Source organism: Cyanistes caeruleus, chromosome 12 (genome assembly GCF_971803275.1).
Source record: "Cyanistes caeruleus chromosome 12, bCyaCae1.hap1.1, whole genome shotgun sequence".
NCBI lineage: Eukaryota > Metazoa > Chordata > Aves > Passeriformes > Paridae > Cyanistes > Cyanistes caeruleus.
The window spans coordinates 14742315-14770280 of record NC_141712.1 but is presented as its reverse complement, the minus strand read 5'-3'; the positions used below and the strand labels follow the sequence as shown (position 1 = coordinate 14770280).

Sequence of the window (27966 nt, the reverse complement as noted above, 5' to 3'; positions counted from 1 at the left end):
GAAAAAGCTCATTAATATAATTCATTTCATAAGATAAGGGGACCATCACAGAATAAAATAAAAACCCAAAGCCATCAATTACGGTGTACTTAATAAAAGTTTTTTTAACTCTAAAGCAACATCTTCTGTCCATCAAGCAGGTTGGGCATCACCAGAATTTGATTAAACCTTCAACTTCCATCTAGTAGCCTGGGAATTGCCTGACCATGTCAAAAAAGCAACCAGAGCCATCAGGGCTAGGTCTTCAACAGTGGCATAATCCAGAACTGAAACTATCCTGGAAGTTTTGGCTAACTCCATCAGCTACTAGTTTATTAATTACTCTTATTCACCATTCATTATAAAAGTTATTCTTTCTAATGTAATTACTGTATCATTACCACTGACTAACATAAAGCATCTGAGTTGTGAGTACATTCCCTCAGGTGTGAGGATTGCGCACTGAAATCCCAAAAGGCAGAGAGATCAATCAAATCTGATAGTGCTTTTATAGGAAACACAATTCCTTCCTTAGAGAAAAACTTTCTTGGAAGCAGTATCAAACCAAATCCTCGCTTCTTGTGGGCATTTAAAGGGCATTAGATATCCCTTCATCACATATTCAAATGCTTTTGTCTCATTTAACAATGGTACATCATGATAGGAGTCTGTGACAAAGTGAGTGTGAGGTAACATGGTCAGGCTCCTGCAACAGCATGGACTGAGAGCTTCTCTGAAAGATCCTCTCTAATCCTGTAACTTTTTGGACTGTTATATACAGCATAAAAATGTCCAAGCTGATCAGCAGACCAGAAGATTAAAAATCCTCCTTTGGAATTTGTTTTAACAATTCATCTCTTAATGCAAATTTACAAGTATGAACGTACCATTACTCTGCCCTGCCCTTGGTTTTCCATTTCACCTTCTTCCAGAAACTGGCAAAGTTTCAACTCCCCTCTTCCTTCCTGGCAAAAAAGGTGATTTCACCTCTTTCTCAATTATCCTATGATATGAACAACCTTCCAGTGTCTTGTCATGACACAGTTTGGTTACAAGGAAGGGCTGTCACCTTTCTCTGCACCACCTCTAATATTTACCATTTCCTTTTAAAATACAGCCCAAACTACTTCAGAGGCATCACCAACAAGTATACAGAGGTGGAAAATCAGTGTCTTAACCTGTCTAGTCATCTCCTTCCGCATTACACATCTGAGGTCACAACGGGTCTTGCAAACCCAGCACCACCTGGGAGATGCCTGTGCTGCCTTTCTGCTCTCCTTCCCAATTCCTCCACATTGCACTGACCTCTCCTCTCTCTCTGCCCAATTTTCAACTTGTATGTGGCCCCTGAGCTGATCAAATGCAGCTCCTCCTGCCCCACACTAAACAACCCTCTTGCTGGCTCTGAAAGGACAAGCCCACAGGGGTTCCTTACAGAGCTGCCAAATGCTGCTTCTCACTAGAGGTAGATCTTACTTCCTCTGCTTTACTTCATGTTTGGTTAAATACAAAGACGTCTTGTGTGGGGCCTGTACACCAAGCAGTCCTGGCTGCTCTGTCCAACAGCCTCAGCTTTGTTCACCCCTCTGCCAGTATTCATCCCATGCAGATTTTTTTTCTGCAGCTATTTGATATTCCTTGTTCTATCAGATGCAAACACTGAATAACATTTGACCTACAACCCAATTCCAGCAGAATAATTCTGGGAAGTTCTCCCTTGATAGCTAGTTTTGTCATCTACTATTTAGCTACGCTATCGTTCACCCTACACATTGCTCATCCACTTCACTGCATTATTCCTTTCAACACTATGTGTCATGAAATCAAATGTTTTCTAAAAATCGATTATATCTACGTGGCTACATTTCATCAACCAAACTTCTAATTACCAAGAATAAAACTGGTTTTCAAGAGTACTGTCAAAGAGCATTTTCTACGTTCCTATCCTTTAATTATCTACCAAGTGAATCAAGTTCCTATTCTTCTGACCAGGTCTGATGTCAGGCCCACCAGCCCATCATTAGCTGCATCCTCACTCTTGCTCTTTTTGAACTCCTGGTATGAGCCCATAGATTAGGCATTTCTGACTCATACATGCTTGGTTAACATTTTGACACTCCTGAGAGCAAATTAACATTAATGGAAGTTCTACTTCCTGTCCTGCCCATTTGGAAACTTCAGAGGATTCAAGTAGTGGAACTTCTGAAGAGGTTTGGGGTGAAAGAAATAGAATTGGCTCCAGTCTCCAGCGCTGCTAAAGGAGGCTCATCTCCATTGCCCTACTACAAACTGCATTTCCAAGACACATTCTGGTTCAGCTACTCACCAGGCAGGTAGGCAACTCCACTCCTGAGCACTTCTGGGTTCACATCCTTGACTATGGTAGGTGCAAACTGACCACCCCAGGCAGTTCCAGAAGTTGGGGATGTCGGGGGAGTAACAGGTGGTGAAGCTTCCTCCAGGGCACTGCTTTTACTCACTGGTTTCACCACACCTGTGCCAGTTGCCTCCTTTCTCATTTCTGTCTCTTCTGAAATCATCCCTGTAAGACAAGCAACAAACAGAAGCTTGAGCAGAGTTTCACCCAAAAGACCCCAGGTAAGTACCAGACTGGGGAGGGATGTGCCCCCAGCCCCAGCACTCTGCAGCTCCTCCAGCCCTTTAGCCAGCAGCATGCATATTCCAAAACTGGTTATAACATTAATACTACTGTAATTCTAAAATAAGAAACCAATTTATTGTGAAGTTTGCAAAGTATAAAAGCTCAATTCAGATCGAGATTACTGTAGTCAAAGTCCTATCAAGCAGTACATGTCTCCTCACAGCCTGGAAGTCTGGCACAGTGCAAGTCCCTGGCTGAGTTCCAGCAGCCTGAGCATGCTGAAGTGATAAACCAGCCTCTGACAGGGAGGGCTACTCCATCAGGACAGAATTACTCCCCCAACACCACTTTCAGAATAGTTCCTGAAAATATAAGTCAACTGGAGGCTGACAAATCAGCTGGAATTAGCCAAAAAGACACTGTTCTCCTTGTCCAGCCTTTTTTAATTAACATTTCATGTGAAAGTCAAAAACCTATTTAAAAACCCTGAAGAGCAAGATGATTACACCAACCAGCTCCTGCTCAAGAACTGCAGAAAATGCTTCCTTTGTGTGACACCTCAGCTCTAAAGTACATGTTATCATAATCAGTTAATTCTAAAATTAATTATCTTGCCTATTACATGGAAACTAAGGCTACTTCTATCAAGTTTCAATTTTCATGTAAAATTATCTGGAAAGAAGAAAATAATGTATCTACCCACTGTACAAGAAGTATTATTCCCCATTTCCCAACATCACCAGAATTAGAAGGGAACTGTAGATCTTCAATAATAGATCTTTAGCATCCTAAGTACACAACTAGGCTAGTCCTGTGTTTGCAGAATGCTACACTAAATTAAAGGCTATACTTCACTACAAATCCTGATACTTCAGTATCTACCAACAAAAATAACAACCTTTCTTCAGGAAAATAAGAGTGGAATATTTATTTGCTTGCTATGAAGTCAAACATTTTAATTGCTATTTAAAATTTACTTCAACCATCATACCTTCCTGCTACATCAACAATGTTGACACTTGACTCAGTTTATTTACTAACAGATTCCAATACTTCATTAAAGAGCAGGACCAGGAACAAAGCAGTCCTTGAAGTGGCTTTCAATACAAGTTTTAGCAGTGAAGGAGATTTACAGGTTGAGGCTTAGCCCCAACTGCTTTCAAAATTGCTAAAATGGACGAGAGAAGTGCCCTGAGCAGCATGGCTCACTGCACCAAACCATCCAACAGTGGGGGAAACTAGGAGGAGCTCCTGGGCTCTACACCACTGAGGGCATGACAGAATACCTGCTCATTCCTCTCTGGTAACACCCCTGGTTAAGGAACATCCCTGGGATCCAGCTTGGCATTTGCTCCATTTGGCCACATAAGCTGCAGTGATGGCTTCAGGGCTCTGCCCAGTTCTGGGCTCTACCAGAGCTCCACTCTGCTCCTAGGGCTGCCTCAGCCTCCACTTCGCAGTGCTGCAAGAGCTCATCCACTTCAGACAACACTGAATATCTTCCTGAACCAGCATTTCAGAGGGGCACTGATCCCCTGCAGAAAGGCTATGTTGAACATCACAGAATCATGGAAGTTGTGCCCAAAGGTTTCACATTAAGAGCTGGTAGACTTTCTAGGAGAACATGGAATCACCTATCAATGAGCTGTAAGGCCTGGCAAAGAGGACCAAAATGTGAGATTTAAAGAGGTCAAGAAATGGAACATAGCTGTGTTCCACATAGGTTGCACACCAGGGCAAGAGAAATACATAAATATATGTGACAGTCCTGCCTTGGATATCTCTTAAGAATGAGGTAGCAGCTACCAAAAGGTAGGAGAGAAGCATTTTGCTCAGCCCATCACACACAGTCAAGCTACCAGGGCTTTACAGCCCTGGGGAAACTTCACTAAAGCTGTGCAACCTCCAGACTATGCATGCCTTGCCCAAACAAAACTCTTCCCTGAGCTTCTGAAGCCCAGCTCAGACCTGCAGATGCCAGCTCTCCCAAACAGGCCCAAGCACACTGTTTGTTATTTGCAATCTGGGGTGGAGGCACTCACCAAAGCGGAAATTGTAGAATGCGGAGGATTACATCTAAAAGCAAATTGAGAACAGGGACATCTGAATTTGCCATGTTTGCAGGTTCCACCTTTCCCCGAGGTTAAGGAAGTGGTAGAGGAGGATTTGCTTGTGTGCATTTCAAAGAGACATTAGCATTTTCCCTGCAAACTGCCCCAGCACCAGTATCACCTATGCTAACATCAGGTAATAACCGGGACCAGGAACGGAACGCCCTAACAGGTGCTGCTGAATATGCCCCAGTGTGGCTTTTCAGCCTATTTCTTGAATATCAAGATATTTTCCACCCACAAAATAGAGGAATTCTTTCCAGAGCAGAGAAGTTTAAAAATCTACTTTCATTTAGATGTTAGTCATTAGGAAAAAACAGCAGCCACATTATCTGTGAATGAAACCAGTATAAATTTTAAGCCACCAACTCAAAACAGTTCACATTTGACTTCAGGCTTTTTTCTATTTATATCTAAGTCTTTCTAAGACTCTATTTGTGCACAAAATAAGCTCACTGAGAATGGAAGGAAAGAGAGAGTTAAGTGACAAGAAAAAACCCGCAGACACAGCAAACTCAGATGCCCCAGTTCTGAACAAGTATTTTGACATAATCTACAATATCTGCTGTAACAAGCAAGCTCCTCCACCTCACACAGAGCAAACTGTGCCTCTGCCCAGTGCTGCTGAGGTGTGAACTTCAGAGCTAAATTGACCCAGTAAAGCTTAAGATTTGCTGTTATTTATAGCTTAGGCGAAAGTCCCACAGTTTCCAATCATAGTAGCAAAATGACCTCAGCAAGACACAGAATTTAACCTACAGAACTGCCTCGCTGGAAAAGTAGAGGCCATTTGTAGGACATTTGCTTTGCTTTGTAATTTTATCTCCGAATTATCTTATAAGTACATCTCTGAGGGTTTAATGGGGCTAGATAAGAGGATGGCTTGTTTGGATCTCAAAGCAATCAAATGTAATTGAATAGATTAAGCTTTTTATAGTGCTAGCTATAGTGTTTAAGAAATACTGCCAGCATTAACAGATACTTGAGCTGCCCTTTGCCATAAAGTTTATTTGGTTAGTTTGGGTGGTTTTCCTGGCAATTTAGGTTGTTTCTTTTGCTTTACAAACCTTGAGATAACAAGGTTTTCTTTTTTCTTAAACTGCAATGCCCAAGTTTAACATCAGCAGACTTGAGCCATGAATGTCACTTATTTCAGCCAGATCCCCAGAATCATTTGTATCATCTTTCATTAAAAGCAAATTCCATGTGTACCCCAGAGGGGTTCATCACTGCTGAAATCTCCAGCAGTGGCGAAGATTTATTCTTTGGACCAGTGAGAACAAGCTTGAATGAGCTGGACCTGGCTAATTTTAGACAGAAGAGATGGGAACACTGAACAAGCAGCCACTGGACTCATGAACAAGGTGTCCACCCAGCACTAAACACAGACAAGGTGTTCCAAGGCCTGGTCCTCAGCAAGCATGAAGTCAAGCCAGGTTCAGCTTGGCCAGGGGAATGGATACCCACAGCATGGTTTCCTGCCATATATCCCCCAAGACTCACAGACAGGCAGAAGGAGTTGTTGTGGTTTTATTCTGCTTATGGTGATAGATGTTCAGAGAGACATGTACTGCAGAAATAGAAACTTTTGAGGTGACCCATCCATTTCACTGAAGAGAAATGCTTGTCACTTCAAAAGTATCAGAAATGCCTGGCAACCCTGGGCTTGCCCAACTATGGAATTAAATTCACTTGATACAAATGCTAATGAAATCTTATTTTAATCAATGGACACTAAATTAGCTCCATTAGGAGGTCACTAAGACATCAGGTAAACTGTGACTTTTGACACTTGAGAAGCAGGTACGTGTGCATTCAAACGGAATCATGGTGCAGCTCTTTGCCACATAATTTGGGACCAGGACAAGCATTACAGCAGCAGCACATCCCAAGACAAGCAGCTCTGGATCTGCTGCCCCAGAGGGTCAAACACACTTTAGCAACATGGGTCTGTACATCAACCCTTTCAAGAGTCCTCACTCCAACATTTCAAGCTGGGTAATTTTCCTAGCCAGGGGTCTCAGGGAATGAGAGCTGTTGAACTGGAATGGCATGTTCCACCCGCCCCCGCTGCACACCCGCTCCTCTGTGTGATCTGCATACTGAGCTGCAGCTTTCCAGACTCAGCAGAGCTGGGCAAAGCCCACACCGGGCCCATGTGGTTACACTCTGCCTGCCTACAGTCTGGTGCAAAAGGCAGACACCTGGATTGCCCTCTCAATTCCTCTTGAAGTAGCACAGCTACAGCTTAGGAACACAAGCATCAAGAAATCTGGGTAATACTTGCTTGAACATTCCATCTGAGTTGAAGTTAAATGCCTAATTTCTGTGGTCTCCCACTCAAGTTAAACAGCTCCTACTTGAAACATAATCGAGCTGAAGAAAGCATGCCGGAGGGGAAGGCAGGGAAGAGGGGGGAATCCCTCAGCTCTGCAGTTTGCTGCCTAAATCATTATCAGCACATACATTTGTTGATCTTCAGGTCATGTTACAGAGCTGGTATTTTAATGTGGCATCCACTGCTGCTTCCTCTTGCCACAGCCATCTTCCTAAAGCCAGTTTTCAACTAGGAAAGACTTGTACAGTTAGACAAGTCTCTCCTCACACATTCTGCAGGTCATGAATGTAGCAGGAAGTCACCAGCAGTCAGATTAACTGAAATTAAAAGCTTCTTCCAATGGAACTTTGTCCTGTATCAATGTAAATTTGCAAAGAATTATTAAACAAAATACCACAGTAAACCCACCTGTGAAGAGAAAGCTAATTTCATGCCACAAAAAAAATGACAATTTAGTAATTTCCCAGTATTTTGTGCTACTTAACCCAAAGCCTCCCAGATGTATTTATCAAATCCTGCCTGATAAGTAGTATTCAAGCAATACTCCTTGAGGACTTTGCTTTCAATCCATGTTACCAAACACAACCACACAAATATCCAATGGCTGTACCTTTAGGAGATGATGCCCCAGAAGCTGCCTCTGGCTGGGAGTGCAGAGTGGTAGGCTCTGTATGCCCCTCAGCAGGTCCTGAGGACAGTGGTCCACCCTCCAATTCCTCTTCAATGGATTCCAGTGGTTTTGAGGCTGCAGCCTTCAACCTTTCCCTGTAAGAACTCTCCTGGTTCTCCACCTGTCCCTGCAAGTCCTGAACTGCAACGCATTCCAGGTCCAGCACAGAGTTCTCTTCAGTTTCACAGCCATGGTTTTCCAGTCTTTGTGGTTCCTCAAACCTCCCTCCAGACCTCTGGGTTTTGAACAGACTTGAGTTGTCTTCTTGTGCATCGGGAGCCAACAAGTCACCGTTATTCAATTGTTCTGCCATCTGATTCCCCTCTGCTGACAAGGCAGTTTGGAGTAGTACAGCTTCTTCAGCCTTTTTATGCTCTTGCTCTTTGCCATCTGACAAGGTTCCATCCACTGGAGCTTTCATAGAACACTGACTATGACTAGTCTGATTTTCATTTACAGTAAACATTTCTTTAGACTCTTTCACTTCCTCTTGGCTGTCTCTCCTTCCCACCTCAAATTCATCTACATTTCCTTGGTTCTCTTCTGGAGGATTTAATGGAGAACTGGTATTTGCTTCATAACTGCTGCAGCAAGCACTTACATCTGCCATATTCCCTGAAGAGCCTCTTTCCCCACCCACATCTGAATTCTCAGGCAATGTAGTGATCTGCACTGACTCAACACTTCCACTGACACCTTGGCAAGAGACATCAGAACTTTCCTTTAGTGTGCAACATGGTCCCAAAGGCCCTAGGACAGATACAGGAGAAGCATCCATCAGTGGATCCTCCTCTGGACCCTTAGTCAGTGGTTCTGTGTGTACTCCCAGCATCACTTCCTCTTTAGCAGCAGTAGCATCAAGAATCACTTCTGGGCTCTGCTCCAATGTTTCAACATCAGCATTTTCACCAGGTCCATCACTTTCTCCCTCCATATTTCCAGGGGCACCAGGCACTTGTGCTTTACAGCTGACAGCATCTCCAGCACACACATCACCGTAGCTGCACAGTGTGTACCGCAAACCCAGCGAGTGTCCACTGTGAGCCTCCTGCTCTGCAGCTGAATCTTCTGTGCAGCAAGCGGGAGACTCAGCCACAGGAAAGATATCACCCATACTTCCAGGGTCAGCCGGTATCAGCTGCCATTCTGGAGACAGTTCTCCATGTGCCATCACTTTGTTGCCTTCCAATGGAGTAACATTTTTGAGAACTTCTGTAGAAGTGCTCAGAGTGTCCATTTGGCAGTGCTCCTTCTGCATAAGTGCTGACTGAATTAAGTTCTTGGAGTAGTTGCTGTCTTGTATGACAATAAATCTGTGCTTGGCTTGAGACTCATTCACTCGTGCCCTGGGCTGAGTTAGATAACCTAATGCCAGTGACTGGGTTACAGATCCTGTTTGTGGCCCAAACCTGGGCAGTGAAACTTCTGCCAGTTCAACGTACTCCCCTTCGAGGTCACTTGTCAAGTTCTTTTGAGTCACAGGACTTGTACAGACACCATTGACCAGAGCTTCATTTAACTGCGGAGCTGTGCTGCTAATGACAGGGTTGTCTCGATTTGGGCTTAGTTCCTGCAGATACTGAGACCTCAGGTCTGGTGAGCTGCACTCAGTATGGTCCGTGGGGAGGCACGAAATTGAACGCTCCCCTGTTATTTCTGGAGAGATGATATTGTTTTCAATTATTTTTGGTTTATTTATAAATTCAGGATTAACCACTTTGTCCCAAGGGACACGAAATATTTTGTCATCAGTGGTTAGTAAACAATTTTCCAGTGCTATGCCCATCCGCTCTCCATTGAATGTAGTCAACCATTCCAGCGTAAAAATAGAGGTATATGAAACTTCTGGAATCACCACTTCTTCTACATTATGCTTATCTTTTGCCAAACATTTCAATACAATTCGTGGAGGCTTCTTCAGAGAGGGGACCACCTGCAGGTAGAAATCACCAGGCTTCAAGATTTGCCAGTCAATGGGAGCCAGCTGGATTACAATCTTCTCTTGAATACACAGCGGCCAGCCCGCGTGACGAAACAGCAATCCACAGTACGGAGCCTATGGAGACAAGAGAAAGTGTTTTCAGCACCAGCAAAAAAGACCTCAGCTCAAGGTTTTCAATAAGACAGATCACAAAAACAAATGAATTTAGGGTCTTTGGTTACTGGTGTAGGCAGGTTTTTACACTAAGGTCTTCTCTTTAAAAAGCAGAAATAAGAAAAGTTACCAACACAAACCACCTATGCAGAACAGGTGGGCACAAGTTACACTGGGAGGCTGAAACCTCCCAGTGAAGGGAAGAAGACACTGCAAAGACAAAACAGGAGATAGGAAGCAGCAAATGAGGAAAGCACAGCAGAGCCACAGAGAAGGCAGCAAGTGCCATGAGCAAGCTGTGAGGAACCACACTTAACATACCAGCAATTTCCTCATTCCCAAAACATAGCAGCACTCGGGCCATGCCTCAGACAAATCCTACCCAAGTAAAAGAACTGAAGTTTTATGGCTGAACTGACTTGACTCAATTATTTACAGCTTTATCACACCTTCAAAAAATAATTTCAGTGCTTTGAACTTGATTCTATTTGGGTAAGATTTAAATTAAGCTATGAAATAAGCCATCAATTCCACAGTTCATTTCATCTTTTTCTGTATGACAAGGTTTCAGATTCAAGTAATTCAAATATTTTGCCATACAGCAGAGAAACCAGAGAACTGAAAAGAACTTCCTGGTTTGGCTCCTTGAAACAACAGGTACTGGCATAAAGCAATTTCTTTTCGTTTGTTCGTCAACCTTTAACTTCATCCCCACCAGATTTCTAACTCTCCCTGCACCTGAAGCAAAGTTGCTCACAGGTTTGGAAAACCAAATCGTCCTTCAGATTCAGTAATTCCTCCTCCTCAGCCCTGTCTTCTCTGGATGTGTTCCCACTGCTTAGACTTATTAACTCATTTCATATGACTTTAGCACATCTACCTTCATCATCTCTTTGGTGTGCCTGAAGTATCTCCTTTGCAATGCTCATCTCATTTTCTTAAAAAACATTTGTTTGTTGTGCAAAGCATTGCAAAACACTGCCTATAATGGCACCAGCACTTCCCAAATGTGCTAGAACCATCTCCTAATGCTAAGACCCCACTTGTCTTCCAGTCATGCCCCTACAGTAACACGGTCACCCACTTGTTTTTCTTTTCAAACTGATGAACTCCAGTTCACAACAGAAGTTCTGCCTGCCACTTTGTGGAGGCACGTGCTTGCCCTCTGAGTTGACCGTTACAAAGATTCAAGTACAAAGTTTTAGAGCTCATCTTGTGCAATGCATTTAACACCCTCCTCTTCCAGGTGATTGTTTGTGCGTCCCAGGATAGTTTCACCACAAACGTGCCATACATATTCTTACTTTTCATGCCACGGTCATGGATGAGAAGCACTGAGTGTTTCACGACTCCTGCCTCCAACTCTATTTTCCCCGCATTACAACATCCTCCCTCCCTTTCACCAGTTTGTAGCCATCTTGCAATTCTTGCATAAACCTCAATCCCTTTGACACAGTAATTAATCTTCCATATGACTACCTAATAAATCCTTTATGGCAGAGATTAAACAATAAAACTTATCTCTCTAGAGAGAGCTGGTTTATTAAAAAGGCTGGTGTGACACTACCTGCCATGGAGCAAACCACATGAAAACGTTATTCAGTTTTTCATGGGTCAGTTAATTCAGTCCTTGCTCAGTGCACGATGTTGTAGGCTCAGCTTATTTTCTGTATTTTGTTACTAGTCCTGACTTAACAGATTCAATAAAATCCCTGTTACCAGACATTTGGCATTATATGGTAACTTCTTCCATATTCCAGGATGGAGACCTGCCAGTCCTATTTCTTTGAAATAGTCAAGTTCAGTCACAGTAGTTTTACTTCTGTTCACGTACTGCTACTGCCCTACTGATGTACTTAAACACTGTAACACTACAAAACTGAATCTTACTTCAGTTTTCATTTACTTGAAGGATCATATTAGTATTACCTTTCTATTCTAACCTTGACTCAGAGCAGACCCACCCCCCCTTCTTTCCTCTTTCTAATAAGTTAGAACCAAAAACCCCTACAAGCTAACACAGTTGTTTCTACTTCCCTCAAAGGCACAGCTCAGTTGTGCAGCCTGATGTCCTCAGGTTTTCTGCAAGACACAGATGCCACTATCAGTAAGTTCCTTTCATCCACAATACAGTTAAACTTTGCAAACCAAGACCACCTCTTGCAGCACTTTGCACAAGCTGCTTCTGGCTCCAGCAGGTCTTAGGCTACAGGTACTTCATGGACTTCTGTATCAAGTTCAAGACTCACATAGCACCTCAGTCAACAAAGCTTGTGGCTCCTACAAAAGTGACCAAATCAAGTATTTTGTACATAAGTTTTAAACTAGAGCAATTTGCAGTTTTCCAGAAGAGATTGTGCCATTGCACCACACCAACCACTCCTCTCCCATTAGAATATCTCCTAGTAAGTTTAGTAAGGTCAAGGGTCTGTACCAAGGATCTTTCAGGGAAAGAAGAGGCAGACAAAGATCAATTCCCAAACTATTATAGTTTACAGGACTGAAAAGTGAAAGACACAATCAGCAGCAGCATAAGCATAAAGCTGAATTCCATCAGCATATGCCTGACATAGAGATTCTGTTAAAACTTGGATGAAGACTAACCCACTGGAGGGCCATTCATACATTAAGAAATTCAAAAACTCAGCCTCACTACTTAGATGCTTACTGCCTACTGACTCATAAAGAGAAAACTCAGCAATAAAATCAGCAAAACCAAAATGCATTGAAGTTCCTGAAAAGCCCTATAAAGCCACAGTCTAAACTGCATCAAGGGCCAGAGTAACATCCAGAGCAGGAATGCAAGTCCCACAATAGCCTAAACATTACAGAGCTTTAGAACTTGAGAAGTGGAGCATCCTCATGCTGCTCCTGCTCCAAAATGCACCTTCAAAGGGAGTATTATATGAAGAGGCTTATTACAGTCCCTTTAACATCTCATTTTGAGGCTCAAGGATTTGGTTTTCTCATGTCCAAACACTACTGAGCCAAACCAGGCTCATCAGAGGAGTGCCAGGAAAACCCTCTACACTCAGTGGCTGTAGCCAGGAATAAAGCTGCCTCTGAAGAAAGAGCTGGGTACCAATGACAAAAATGGCACAAAGGTTGAATCTTCTAGAGCTACAGGGATGGTTAAGCTGGAACAGACCATTTAGCTCAGGATGTCATCTCAAAGCCAGAGGCAAAATCTGCTTTTTAACTTTGTGCTAAGCAGAAACAGAGCCGCTTGGAACACCCCTTCCAGTCCCTGAGGAATCACACACAGGCTGATGATTTTAATACACCCAGCTAAAGGCCATTAACTTGTCTAATACTTCATGGAGCCATTTACACTTTTGTCACTGCAGAGGCTGACAAAAGATCTAGCGCTCTCAAGACTTTCTACAGTAGTCATTCAGACAGGAGTTAATTCTTTTCCCTCTAGTGTGTTTAGGAAACACTCACACGGAGCAGCTGAACTACAAACTAAGGAGGAAGTATTGCCTTTGTTTATATTCTCTAAAAGGCAGGCAAGACTTCCAAAAAGCAATTAGTAAGAAACCTCTTACTAAATCCTCTGTGATTTCAGATTGTAAAGATGAAGGGGCATACACTGGAGCTTTGGGGAAGAAGAGATCACAGCAAATTAAATAAATTTCATAAATAACAATAAATTTAAAAGATCAAACAAGCAGATTTTTAAATAAAATATGGAATAGCCTGGGCACAACTCTAAAGAGGGTATTACCACTCTGGAAGTAAAAAATCTTAAGTCACAGACAGAAAGGGTCACAATCAAATAAGAAAGGATCTTGCTGACCACTCCCCCAAACATTTCACACTTCACCAAAAGCCTCCAGTACCTAATGCTAAGCCCTGTGCAGCCCTCCCTAAAGGTCCAACCTAAAGGTCCAGCCTGTCCAACCAACCCCGCATGTAGCTACAGGGCAGGCCAGGCAGTGCCACGCAGGCCTCCAAGCACAACTCGTGTCTTTGCACCACCTCCCCAGACTGTGCTACACAAGTAGGGCAGCCCCACCGTGCAGGTTTCCCCCTTCCATAGGACACCTCAGACACCCCACACCTCCGTGTCACCTGAGCCCATGCTCCAAGTCAGCCTGGTGGGCCACCAGCATCCCGAGCTCCTCCAGTGCTCACTGCCCTCATACTCCCCTCATCAATACCCCGAACTTCCACTGCCCTCACCTCTCTCCCTCCTGCGGGAGCCCAGCGCCCATTGACCTCACACCTCTCCCGCCTCACGGCCGAGCACTCCTGCGCCTCGTGCTCCAACGGCCCTTCAACAGCTCAACCGCAGCCACCTGCCCGTCAAGGCTTCCCCGCACTGCTATTGGCTGTCGCAGCCCCCGCTGTTCTTCTATTGGCTGCCGCGCAGCCGAGGCCCGCCCTGCCGCCCTGCCCGTGTCCCAGCCGTGGTGGCCCGAGGGCGGCGCGGGTCGCGTTGGGTGCGCGCTCGTTCCTGCCCGTTCTTCAGCTTCGCTCCGAACACCTCCCCTCTGCGACAGCAGCACTGTGGGCCCAGCTCACTGCTGCTTTCCCTCCCTTCCCTTCACCGCCCCACCTGCCCAAGGCACCGCTGGCCGCTCGGAAGCTGCCGGAATCTCGAGGAGTGGGGAAATTGCTACCTTGGCTCCTTGAGCGAGGGCGGTGTTTTGGGGAAAGCCGTGAAACGTCTTGAAATAATTACTAGTTTGTACAAACGAAAAGCCTTTTGTTTCTTTAAGGGGGAAAAACACACGATGCACCATAGAATTAGAAGCTCCAATTACAGATACTGATGGAATAACATCTATAACAGTGTTCAGGGTGGGAGAGAGCAGCAAGGTCATCCACTTTGCATCCTCCTCGACTCACAAAGATGGTTGGCACCAAGCTGGAGGCTGGTGACAGTATGGGACGACAAACACTGCACCAAAACACACTTTCAAGATACCTAGCTCATACAGTTCCATCCTATGTGATGGGTCTGTCCCCCCAGTATTTCACTTGCTTGAAACAAATGAGTAACTGACGATTTCAGCCTCTATTCCATGTTTTTCCTCCTCCTAGAAATTCCTCACCCTCTACCATGAGGACTTGAATTGAAAGCCTGGCCACATGCCCCCCTTTACATTCAGAGGCAAAAAGATTAGAACAAGCCCACATTTTAGGTTGTTTGGGCTGCCTGGGTTTTTTTCATCTTGCAAACTTGGAGCCAAGTTTTTTGATGGAGGTGTTTGACTCATCGTTTCTAACATTTTAGACTCCCAACAGTAAAGCACATTAATCTTGGACTCGTTCTGGCAGTAAATGTAACGTGACTCCTCGGGGCTACTGAGCCTTGTGACTGTTTCAGCAACCATCAAAGGAGAGCTGAAGTTCTGGGAAAAACACCGACTGGCAGCATTTCACCCCGCACATCATCCTGCCAGTGGTGGGAGCACGACAGCTTCATCCGCAGGGCCAGGGAACAGCTGGGGTCAGAGGCCACCCCAGTCAGCCACATCTAGCAAACATCTCTCTAAACCTCTTCACTTAAGCCCTTGGTGTTTGTGCTCCACACCTGATCTCTGAAGGGTTAAGCTTCAACGACAGTTTCTCAACTGTTTCCTAATTGTCTGCCTGCCCTCCCACCTAGGCTGCCATACATACTCCAGCGCTTTTTGCCAGCCATTTTGCATACGAGAGCAGAAAGAAAACTCTCCAAGAAAGCTTTCACAGGCCTTAGAGAGCATGATGTACTCACACAGGCATCCTGCTGAATGCACTGCAGGATGTGCTTGGCTGGAATCAGGAAGTCTATGAGGTAGTGCAGTCCATCCCCACGGTACGTCTTCTCCACCACATCAAAAACTTGGCACAGAACAGTGGCTGCGGTGGCCTCAAATGGAGGGTAGAGTGCTGATAACGTACTCTGAATGCAGCCGTCCAGTGATTCCGAGTCCTGCCGAGAGAGAAAGTGTTAGTGGTACCAGAGCACGATCTGTCCAACGCCCAGGAGTGCAGCCATCTCCAAATGCAGGAGGAGCGAAGATCAAAGGAGCCAAGTGCTGTCCTTTCTAGCTTCTTTTGGCACCAGCAATTGCAGGTAAACACAAAAAAGCTCTCCCCAAACGGGAGTGCAGCGCTCACAGAGTGCTGTGCACAGCGGTGAGAATTCCCAGCTTTTGCTTACGCAGCAAGTCCTTCTCCTGCCTGCGCGGGGTGGGGCGGCTGTTGGACCACACCACAGCACGTGAGCGTGTGCGAGCGAGACAATCATGGGGTGGGCGCATCACCAGCCCCGTGTTTTATTGGGGCACCCCGCGTTTTGTTGGTGCACCAAGGAACACCCCTTGGTGGGCTAAGGGGAATTGCAATGGGCTGAATGAAGCTCCTCAGCCTCCTGCGCTCTGGAGTCCTAGCACAGGATAAGGTGTCTGAGCTGTTTGGTTCTGTGGAAAGCCATTCACCACTGCGACTCCTCATTATTCAAAGCTGTTTGCCTCTCATGAAAGGCTCTCCTCCAGGAGCCAGGAATTTTCCGCAGTGCGAGGTGCCTCACACCAGGATTCACACAATGCATGTGAACAGGGCTGCCTGTGGTCCCTGAGCACACCCATTGATACCTAGGATGTCTGTTCAGGGGGATCAGAGGCAATGGCTTGCCTGCATCCACCTTAATTTGGGAGAACCTGCCAGCCAGAGCCTGCCCATAATGTCAGGACCAATTCCAGTGCTGGAGGCCAAATTCTGAGTTATTGCATGGGTGTAAATCAAGAGAGCTTGCCAAAAAGTAACAATAAAAAAAATATAAAGCTGTACATATCTGGAGAGAGGATCAGGATCCCTCCTTTCTTTTCTATTTTAGAGGGGATCCCTTGGGCTAACTTACAGCCAGTGAGAATGAGTTTTGCTACAAAACCAAATGAAAGTTTACTCAGGTGTCTGGCCAGATCCTCATCTGATCTAAATACACCTCCTTTCACTAGAAACAAGAAAAGCACTTCAGCTGCTGGCCCAGAAGCCCTACAGCCTCCTGTAGAACAGGAACAACTGCATGGACATGCCTGAAAATACACTTCAGTCTCACTGAAGCAAGACTGGGAGAGAAAGTTAAACAAAGCAGTGCCACAACAGCTTACACCACAACCGGGGAACAGTAGAACAAGGGAATCAGGAGGAAACAAATGGTTTCACTGCTTGCACTCCATGGCAGCACATCACTGCAGATGCTTCCACTGGCCTGAGAAAGTTCAACAGACTCAGAGGAAGCCTGAACTGACCTGCAGCCCAGCAGAGATGATGCTCCTCAAGCAAACCTTCCCATCTCTCGCAGCTTAACGATCTCCAAGTTTCTCCTTTAGAGGGTTGGATGTTTAAGCACAATATAAACTCCCTGCTCTGATGCAAAGCCACCTTGCAGGACAGCCTGTGGGACTGCTTGGGAGAGGTGAGGACACCCAGATGATGCCTGCACAATCCCTGTCTGCAACGAGCTGGCAGAACTGCGGTGACAGGCAAACCACACACTGCCTTTGGGACAGTACTACTTCCTTACCTTTTCTGCTGTTTCTCCTCATGTCAGCAACAAACAAGGCTAGATGGCAGCAGGCTCCTAAAGTGTCCACACCTTTCTGAGAGACCAGTGCCTCCTGCAATACTCAAGGCCAATACAACCAGATAAACAGAGGGTAAGGAGCTATTTTTCATATGCATAGAATCATAGATTATCCTGAGTTGGAATTCTTGATCCAATATTCTTAACCCAAAAATTCCAAAAGCAGGAGCCCTATGTGCATACTTCCAAGTGCTGAATTCTAGGGATGAACATTTAACCCAAATTCTAAATAGAAAGAGAAGGCTGTTTTAAACAATTTACTTTCCACTCAGAAAAATAATAACCTCTGTTGACACCAACATGTCCCAGCAAGTGCCTGTGACCTTGTCAGACAGAACTGGCCTTCACACAGGTGCTCTCCCACCACTATCACAGTAGCATTGCTGCTGGCAGCATTTGACAACAATCTCCCTCTGTCCCTCCACAGCCCGCCAGTTCAAAATATCAGTGAAAACCAGCTGGGGTCAGTTCTGTACCATCTTCTGTCCCCATGCCCTGCTTGAGCAAAATTCTTTCAGATATCAATCCCTCCCCAAAATAAATTTGTTAAGTTCACTGTTGCAAATAAAACAAAGAAGTCAAAATATTTGCACATGAGTCAGTGTGTCGCTCTAAGGTTCTCACACCATTCCTGCTGCCTTAGCCTTCACAAAACAATTATTAACATTGGCATCAAATCAAAAAACCTTTATATGGTTAAAATAAACCAGGTTGTACATTATCCTTCCTTTAGTAAAATACAGAATAACCATAGCCTGTAGCCATTGCAGAGTACAGTGCTAACAGCACTCCCCAAGCACAGCTTTATCTCCCTCTGGCTAGATTATACCACAAAGCCATGATAGCTGTGTAGGTTTCTAAGGGATAGAGAGAAGGTTTCAACCACTATCTTTTGGTAGAAAGAGATGTTTGCACCAATTTCTGATAATTCTGCAGGAAAAGCCCCAAACGGGAAGTAGATTCCCACATCCCACTGTGCTGCAGGGGATTGTAGCACCAGCATCCTTGGGAGGCTACAGAACACGGCAGCCTCCGTGTGCCGCCGATGAACGTGGAGGTAACACTGCTCTTCACTGCTCCCACCCAGGATCACCCAGGAATAGCTCCTGCCTGGATGGAGGGTGAAACATGGCAGTGCCTCAAAAGCACTGAAATTCTGAAAATACAGAGGGTAGAACATGCCAGAGTTTGGAGCTTCCAACAGCAACAGATTCTCCTTCAATAAGCGGCTCATTAACCCAGCTCACAATCCTACAGATGGGGCTGCTTATTTGCACTAATTAACTTAGACTGCAGAGCTGCTGGAGGAAAGCACCTCAGCCAGGACTGCAAGAGGCCTCATGGTTCTGCTGTGGAATGCCAGAGCACAGATGGGCAACCTCACACATCCAGCTGGCCAGCAGGGCCAGCTGCCATGCACTTGGAGGAGACAGGGTTTGCAGGCACAGCGAGCTCAAACAAACCAGAGAAAGGATGGTGCCCTGTGGTCCTGAGTCTGATAAACCTGAAGAGCCCGTCTTCCCTACATCATGGAATCATAGAATAAGTGAAATTGGAAGGAACCTCTGGAGGTTGTGTAGTCCAACTTCCCTCCTCCAGAGTGCCCTAGACCATTCTAGGAGCCCCTAGACCCCTGCAGGGTCCCCTAGAGCATGTTACTCCAAACAGTTTTTGAGCATCTACAGAGAAGGAGACTCTACAGTCTCTGGGCAACTTCCAGAGGTTCCATCCCTTATCTTAAACAGGCAATGTAACCCCCAGCAGGCATGAGGAGAAACTTTTTTGACCCAGGATAAGTGAACAGCACATGGAGAGAAGGAGAACAAACTAAACCTAACAAGGATCCATGGAAGAGGCACTCCTTCCCCAGCACATTTCCACTGCAACCAGCCTACAGTGGTCCCCAAGAGCTGGCAGAGCCTAGCACAGGAGTCTGCTGAAAAAAACAACCTCCTTCAGGGACTGCACATTTCAAACTTCCCTGCTTCCAACACCATTGCCACATCCCTCTCACAAGAAATGTCCTGGACGTGCTCCTTTTCAGCCGCTGGGCACAAACACCAACAGGAACACTTTCCAAGCAAGCCAGAGAGCATCTCTGCAAGCAAAAGGACTCTTGGGCTTTAAATGATTCTTTGTCAATAGCACAGGAGGACCTGTAAACTCCAGCTCACTGCCACCACTCCACCACACCTCCCAAAAGAGAAACATGCTTTTAAAATAACTCTTCTATAAATCAAGGCGCTAAATAAAGCCCAGGTTAAGGTCATGTCCGGCCAAACTGGCTTTCACTGCTGCTCAGCTGAGAGCCAGCTGCTGGTGCAGGGCCTGGAGCACAGGGAGAGAAGAGGAAAAGCACTACTTTGGGGTGGGATGGGCTCGACTCCATGGCCTGAGCCATGTGGCAGGAACAACCTAGCATGGTCCCAGCCAGGAGGCATAGAGAGCAGTGAGAACCCAGGAGGACTTCACAACTGCCAGAGGGCTTTGGTCTGAACAGAGGGTTGGTGGCTGCCCTCTCTCCCCGGCATATCACAGGAGCCACAGATGCTGTGACAAATAGAACAATAAAGACTGTTGTGGCAAAGCTCTGCTGCTCAGCCCTTAGAGTCCCACTCCATCACAAACTGAAGCAAAAACCAGGAGTCAATTAGAAATGAGGCTACGAGTGCCTGGGCAGAAGAGGAGCTCAGCAGCTGTTGCAACCCTGCTCAGGGGACACATCTACTTCTCCTGGTGCAAGCAGACACTGCAGGTTGGAAGAGGAACCTGTCATGAGGCATCTGGAGTAATCCAGAGCTTCTTGGGCTTTTCTAGGTGCACTGATTGAATTTTCTGCCTACCTTTGTGAGCATGGAGAGAGCAATATAGCAGCTCCAGCCACTGGGAACCCCTGTCATTCTACATTTATTTCTGACTCAGGACTGAACTTCTTCTTCTTTGGGACCTACTGCTCACCAATTAAGTCTGAAGCCTGGAGAACCTCCTACAGGTTTGGAGAACAAAAAGTCAGCTGGCCTGGGGATCAGAGAGATCATCCCCAGGGCTACACACACACTTCACACAGCATCAGCATACCTGTGCTCTTCAAGGAAGAGACAGCAACCCAAGTGGCTCAGGACAATGTGTCAGTGCAGGGGAGGCCTGCAATGCTTCTGGACCCACTTGGGACCACAAAGTCTTGGCAGCATTTTCCCTCCAAATCATCCAAGAACTTTGTTCATTTCACCTACAAAGTATTGAGTCTTGGTCAAGGCAAACATGAAGAGGCACAGATCTTCCCTGCTGACAGCCCAGATGCTGTCTGCAGACTACTGAAAAAGATTGTTTTGGTGGGACCAGACTAACAGTTTGACTAACCCATGACTTATGGCAGACGACGCTCCTTTTCCAGCAGGCTGGGCTGGCCCATGTAACACACTGAGGATTCATCCTGCAACAGGAATTTAGTTAAAGAACTTGCAGCTCTGCTTTCACAAACCTACACCCTCATTTGAGGTGCCAAAGAACGAAACTACATATCCCAAAGTGCCCCAGTTAAATCCAGCGCTTGCCGTGGCTTGGCAGAGCAAGGAGCATAGCTGGGCAGTGGAGCAGAGCCTGGCTGCGAGCACAGCGAGTGGTGCCCGTGGTACACCCAGCTCTGAGTCACCGGGTGTCTCGGCTCCCGCTCAGCAGAGACCTTGCCAGCAACTCCCGCAGCTTCTCCCTTCTTCTGCTGGCTGCCCAGAGCCTGGCCACGTCCTGCACGCAGCCACTTTCTCCCCTCTTGCCCAGGTGCCAAGACAGTGCTAAGGCAGGACAGGAGAGACCAGAGTGTGCAGAGGTGAGGGGAAGAAATGACCCAACCCTCCCACACCCCAGACTGGAAAGTAGAAATAATAGCAAAACTGGGGAGAGGCAGAGCTCCAAGCAGCACAACACAGCGCCTACCCATGGCTCCCAGCCAGCTTTGGGACTGGGGAAAAAGGAGCTCACAGCAGGCACCGAGCAGGGCTGGGTTAGCTGCTCCCTCCGCCAGCAAAGGCTGCTGTGCTGCACCACTTGGCTGGGGCTGCTCAGCTCTCAGCTGACGTGAGAAACCTCATTTCCAGTAAAAACAGACCTCTGGGCTTTCCATGAAGCCTTTCCATTTTCTGACACAAAGCCGAAAGACAGACTGCTTTCCCTTTAAATAAAAGAGACATTTCTGTGTCCAGAAAGGTCTTTGGCTAAAAGCAAGGCTTGTTTTTCTGACAAAATTTGAGATTTCCCACTCTATTGCTGCAGAGAGGAGAACCCTCCCAGCCCCATTTCCTGAGCTGTTCTAATCACAGCGGCAATGAGTTCAAGAGAGAAAAATCTTCCCAGAGCAAGTGCCAGCTCCCCCCTCTGCTGCTTGCTCTGAGGCTCAGGGGGAGGCTGAAAAGAGGGCGCCTGCCTTCAGCACCCTGCCTTCCTCTGGAGAAAATAATGTATTATTAAGTGGTGCCGCTATAGAGGTAGGCATTCCCACTCCAGTAATTACACCACCTTCCTGTGAGATAATCAGGAACAGCTCTACCTGCTCTTTGGGCTATTGTTTCAGGCTTTTCAGGGAGAAAAGAACAGCACTCAGTTCCACTTGGGAGGCAAGTGTTGCAGTCTCACCCAGGCCAGCTTTGCTGAAGGGCTGTACCTCCAAAAGCAAGCTGCTTTCTGCAAGCTGCCACCATGGCATCCCTTGCAGAGGGCATGGCTGTAGCCTGGCTCAGTTCCCCTGCACCGAGGCAGGCAGCACTGCTCCATAGCCTGTGGATAAACCAGCTCCTACAGCTTTGCAGGGAGTGGTGCTCTGCAGACGGAGCTCAGAGAATCATTTCCAGATGCCTCCCTCTGTTCTCCCAGCCCTACTCCGTGTTGACGCGGCTGCAGCAGCCAAAGCTGCTCCTACTGGGCAGCACACAGGATTATCATTCCAGGCACTGCAGGAAAACAAGCGCTTGGAAGCGATTAACTCATGATCTCTCATTTAATTAAACAAAGGGAAAAATGATGTATTTGCTTTTCAGCTCTGAGGTCCCTGTTCTGCGCATGCTGTAGGTCTGGGCGTGCACAACTGGGGAAAGGCAGGTCCAAAGCTGGGTGATCTCTCCAAGCTCAGGTTTGGTTTGTTTTCACTCAAGGGGGGACACCCCAGATTCCTTTGAAAGTGAAGCATGACCTCCTGTGAGCTTCAAGCTTTGGAGTGCAGCATGATACCAGTGCTGACCTTGTGCTAGAGCAAAAGGCAGGGAATAGCAGGCAGCAGGGCCAGCCTGGTTCAGGTACATCCCTGGCTCTGCACCAAATTGCAGGTGGCCTAACACAGGCATTATCATATGGCAACATGACCAGTCACCTGAGCCTGCTCCCCAGCCCAAGACCCCAGTTTACTTGGGTCTAATACAGCACCTTCCCCCTAATGCACCTTACTTCTCTCTATCCTTCAGGTTTTTGTTTTCCAGCTTTTCTGGACAAGAGATTGTAACTTTCTCCTTTGTCTGTGCAATATCCAACACATCAGAAGAGCTGCTGACAACTGCTGAAGACTAAAGAGGCCAAAATAGGGTGACCTACAATCCAAGAAAGTTGTCTTTTAGTCAGAGTGGGGAAAAACTAGGAAATGAAGCATTTCCTCACAGGGACATGTCTTGCTCCCTAACGAATTCTCAGTGTGCTGAGCAGGAGGTTGGTCTTTTATCCATAGCAACAAATGAGCCCTGCTCTCAAAGACTAGTTACTTTCTATCAGAAATAGATCGAGGAGATGATACAGGTTTCTAAAGGGCAGCTGAGAGAGCAGATCAAAGCCCTGTCCTTAAAGAGATGTCTTCCAGGTGAAACAAGGGCCTGCAAATGGATGAGAAGAGCTGTGTATGAAACAGCATCCTACAGCTGGACACCAGCTTATTTTGGTTTAGTTTAATCAAGGGATTAAGTTCTTAATCTGAAATAACTGTCTAAGCACAGATTTTTATTTTTTTTAAAATATCACTGGCATAGGTCTAACAATGCAATTAATTAAACAGGTTGTACTCTGTGTGCTGCAAGGCTTTGGGTACTTTTGAACAACCTTCCTAGCAACAGACTCATGCTGGAAGAGCGTGAGCGCTGGCAGCCATGGTTTCAGTGCCCATTGTTAGCCATGTGCACCTTCCCACCTCCTGGAGACCGCCTGGAGCTCTCCACTGCTGCTGCCAGACTGCACAGCCTGCCCTGCCTTGGGCACTGACGCTCCGGCTGTGGCACTGTACACCACAGTCCAGCCTGGGACCCCCACATTCCAAGTGTCATGTTCCTACAACAGGCTCAGACGAGGCTCGCTAAATCCTGTTAGGTATCACAGACAGAGCCAAGAATTTCACAGGCCACTTCTATACAAATCCGGAGACATTGCAATCGACTCCCTTTCTTCATAGGGCTCTTTCTACAAATGCTCTAAAAACCTTTCTCCCTGCTATCAAACAAAAGAAATTGCTTGAGCTCATTCACCCTATTATTAGTGACAGGATTTGCTCTGCTCTCAACTTGAGGCATTGGCATCCATCTGGCAAACCAACCCAAGGAACAGCATGTTATCCCCCTTCTCATTTCTGCCTAATGGGTACCAACTAATAGAGCACTCCAGACAGATGAAAGATTTCTTTATACCAGCCAGCTATAAAACAACCTGAGTAAATTCTTCACCAAACAGGTCAGCTCATTTTAACACCTTTTAGTCAGAGGCATTAGGCCATAGCCAACCCCTTGTGTTCAGACACCCATCTGGGGGCATCTTACAACAGATGGGCAGCCGCCTGTGCTCAAAAAGAAAATGATAATCCTTTATCAGGCCAGCTGATGAGTGCCAAAAACGATCTTCATGGGGTCAGTATTTAGATTATTAGTTCTGTGACAGTGTGCAACACATTCTGGACTCATGTTCAGATCTCACCCCTTCCCTTTGCAAAGTGCATGAGCTGCTGGACAGCTTTGCATGGGGACTGGTGGATTCTCCATGTCTTGCAGTCTTCATAATTGAGGGTGGATGCCACAGAAAAATGATCCTCTTTTAAAGAGCTCCCAGACTCCATATGGGAGCTAGGTAACACTCTGTGGTTCCAATATCCCATAACAGATGAGCCATAGTTCCCTTTGGCCTTAAGCACACTGTATTACCATGTGCTCATGAAATACCAGTCCTGCCATGTCAGAGGGGGACAGAAACTGCTCTGAAGCAGAGCTGCAGTTCCAGGAGGGGATGGCTGAGGAATACAGTAAGTGCAGAAGGATTTTCCTTGGAGAAGCACATCCCTGCACACCATTGATAGGAGAAAGCATCCAGCAGCAGTAATCAGATGCCCCTTAGGAGGAGGCTGTGAGAAAGGATGAGCCAGAAGGACAGAGCAGGCAGCTCGGAGATGTCCATGGTTATGCCAGCTCAGCCATGGGCCATGCCAAGAAGCATCAGTCTTTGCCGATAAAGGGAGAGGTGATCCTGGTCAGAGGGACCAAGATCTGTTTAAGACTCCCTGAGCTCACTGGGGAACAGACACATGTGTGCTCAAGTTCTCCTCCTGCCCCTAAGCAGCAAACCTGGGACAGATTCAGATGAAAACATTTCCCCTATATCTGGATATAGCACTAAATGCATGCCTCCCAGAAAGCTAAGTAAATCAGTCATAAATTCAGGGCATTTCTTTCATTAAACTCCCCAGTTAGAAAGGGGCGAACACAGGCTTTTAAAGCTACTCCCTTTATAGATATTTTTTTTTCCAAACAGAAAACAGTCTCACGTGTCCCATTATTTCCATACATATCAAAGGAGGGTGGAGATTTAACTAGCAATTTCTAAAAGATCTTTGTGCACAGAAGGGATGTATGCCAAAACGTGGGTGGTTATAAGCCCAAACACAAAGGAGAATACATCCACAGGCATTTTTCCCCTTGATCCATTAACGGGTCTGCATACCAGCCTCCTGAGCATATGAGAGGGACCTTGTTCAAAAGGTAAATGTATTCAGCACGATGACAACAGACAGCAAATAACCCACATCTTTTAACCATGTTGGAGGCTCAGCAATGCTGGGGTTTTGTTGGGAGGCACTGAGATTTGACAAGCAGCCTCAGGGAAGGTATCCTCCTGAAGGAACCTGCTCAAGAAACCTCTGCCACACCTAACACAGGCTGCAAAGCTCAAGGTGGACACCTAGCTAAGGTCATCAGAACTCCAGCAGCTTTCCTTCTCTGCAGCATGCAAACCACCATCCAGCCACAACAGTGTGCCCCATTGCAGGCCCCACAAAGACTCAGAGACCCTTGACCACATCCACAAGTGTCCAGGAGGAGCACATGCAAGTCTTCTCTTCAGCTGAGCATTTGATTCCATTTAAATCAATTATTTGAATCAAATCCACCAGTTGGAGCAAGGTTCATCCTGGGCTTCCCAGGCTGATGGCAGGATGGCAAATCTGAGCAGACAGAAAGACTTTCAGATTAATTCTGCACTGCTTTGATCTTGGAAGTTTCAGCTTGCTGTCCAGTGATGCAAAAAATAGGGTACATATGAAACCAGCACTTACCACAAGAAAGCCCCCATTTTTTGCTAATATTTTAATGAAAGACTAAGCCAGCCAACAGAGATGAGGCACTTGGTGTGGCAGAGAGGTCTAAGCATGGTCAAACCTTCAGAATCAACAAGGGCATGTCCACTCAGTTCTCTGAGCTGCAAATCAGGTACTATGAGTGGTGCAAAAACACAGAGCATTCCATGGCCAGAAGTGGGCACCTTTACCCTGGCTAGCTCTCCTGGCTTTTTACTGCCCTTCAGTCAGCAACATATCTGGTCCTGGTGCTACTACTCACATTTTCTGACCTTGGTGACACTGAGCTCTGCAGGGCTGGAACAGGGGGTTCCATCATGCATAAACAGCCAAGAACAGGAACAAAAAGTGCTCTGGTATGAGTGCCTACAGGTAGGTTCAGTTTATAGTTTCTGCAGAACACCTTGACTGTTTCAACAGAGATTTTTTCAACACTTCAGTGCTAAGCTAAAGGAGCCATAGCCCCTGTGATGTGACTTCCACCCACACTCAGCACCAATGCTCAGGTTAAGGCTGTGCACAGCCCATAGGATGGTTCAAATTTTACAGATTGGTTGCAGACAGGGTTACGTTTGAGATGCAACAGTAAAATGAGGCTCTGTGATCTGTGCTCTAGAATTTAGAGGCAGACATGCTGGCTGTCTTGTCTAAAGTGAGCAGCCACGAGATGCTGACAAGGCTCTCATGTTATGATCTTTTCTGCTGGCAAGGTATGCCTTCAGAGCCAACTGCCCATGGGGGATGCCCAGCAGCACTGCTAGAGGGGACTATGCTACAGGATGCTGGTTTTCCAAAAATAAGTACTGACAGTCACGATAGAGTCCTCCTTGGACACCTGCCTTGTCTCGCTGTAGGCATCTGCTGTCTTCCATTCCCATGTGGTACTAGAATATATTTGGTAATTTCTGCAAGAAGATACCTGGATGCCACTTGCATTTAGCCATTATTTTTATTGTTACAATGAACAGCATTTCACCTGCCCAGTGCTTTTGAAAAGAAGCTGGGCAAAATGCAAGTTATCAACCTTATTACCCCAGAGGAGATTCTTTCTAACTGCTTCCATGTGCTCAGGATTATGTCTCTGGACTTTGTCTGTGTTCCAACATCTTGCTCATGGTTTTGGCACAGAAATAAAGAAAGAAGATCCCAAATGCTTAAAGCTCTTTGTGATTCCCAGACTCATTTCCTTCCCACCCTGGGAGAAGACACAACTGAAAGATTAAAGAAAGACCCTATTTTCTGCTGAAATGCATCCTCTCTCCTACCAGCATAGAGATGCCACCAGAACTTCTTTCCAGGAAGCACCAGGATAGGTGAATCCCAGGAATACCAGAGAATGAAGATAGATCCCAAGTCACAAAAGCCATGATGGGTGAGCAAGGTAGACAGAGCCCAACCAGGCTCCTGGCCTGTTCTCACCATGGGGTTTCCACAGCTCCAGAAGTCACTTGGAGTGAAGTCAGTGGAAGTCGGCTACTTTGGCCCAAGCTGTCTCACCCATTTGGTGCTTTGGGCATCTCCCATCTGCCACAACCTTATGTACCTGTACATACACATCAGCTCTAACACTGAAACCCCATGAAAAGGAATCATCTGCCTCACAGAGCAGGGCAGCCAGCAGCAGTGCCTTGACAGATCTCCATCAGGAGCCGTCTCCAAGAGTCCTGCAGCCTGCTGGAGGCTATGGAAGGTCTCCTCCAGGCCAGCAGACTGACACACATTCACTGATCCAAATCTTTTGCCTGTGAGGTTTGTTTGATTTATCAGGATACAAAAAAAAACTCAAGTTAATCAAAACAGCTTGGAGCTATAGTTACAACTTGGTTGCTCACAGAAATGCAAGTTCCAAAATGTAGACTGGTCTACCACAGCATTGAGAACAGATACTGCCATGGGCCAGAGGTGTCCACAATGTGGCCAGCACTCATTGCTGTGTCTGGGACAGCTTGGCCTCTGGTTCCTATTCCTTCCAGCTGGACTCAGCCCCTGAGAGGCACACAATCCCTTCTCA

General features: G+C 46.3%; 1 protein-coding gene and 1 long non-coding RNA gene across 20 annotated transcripts in view; one reads left to right on the top strand and one right to left on the bottom strand.

The window, feature by feature from the left end:
- PLEKHG4 (pleckstrin homology and RhoGEF domain containing G4) overlaps window positions 1-27966 on the bottom strand; it is a 95437-nt gene that overhangs the window by 56273 nt on the left and 11198 nt on the right. For 12 of the 19 annotated variants that reach the window (XM_023934619.2, XM_023934620.2, XM_023934621.2 and 9 more), the window contains exons 2-4: window positions 15521-15718; window positions 7641-9756; window positions 2306-2521 (exon numbers count right to left, since the gene is read on the bottom strand). In XM_023934619.2, coding sequence (XP_023790387.2) covers window positions 2306-2521; window positions 7641-9756; window positions 15521-15718 — 2530 coding nt within the window. Of the gene's footprint in view, window positions 1-2305; window positions 2522-7640; window positions 9757-13980; window positions 14210-15520; window positions 15719-17314; window positions 17539-27966 lie in introns of those variants that run through there. The other 7 variants (XM_086847926.1, XM_086847928.1, XM_086847929.1 and 4 more) reach the window with 2 other exon arrangements.
- Window positions 14085-17960, top strand: LOC147650870 (uncharacterized). The gene is made up of 2 exons (XR_015275491.1): window positions 14085-15862; window positions 16746-17960. It is a non-coding gene; the product is annotated as an uncharacterized LOC147650870 (long non-coding RNA).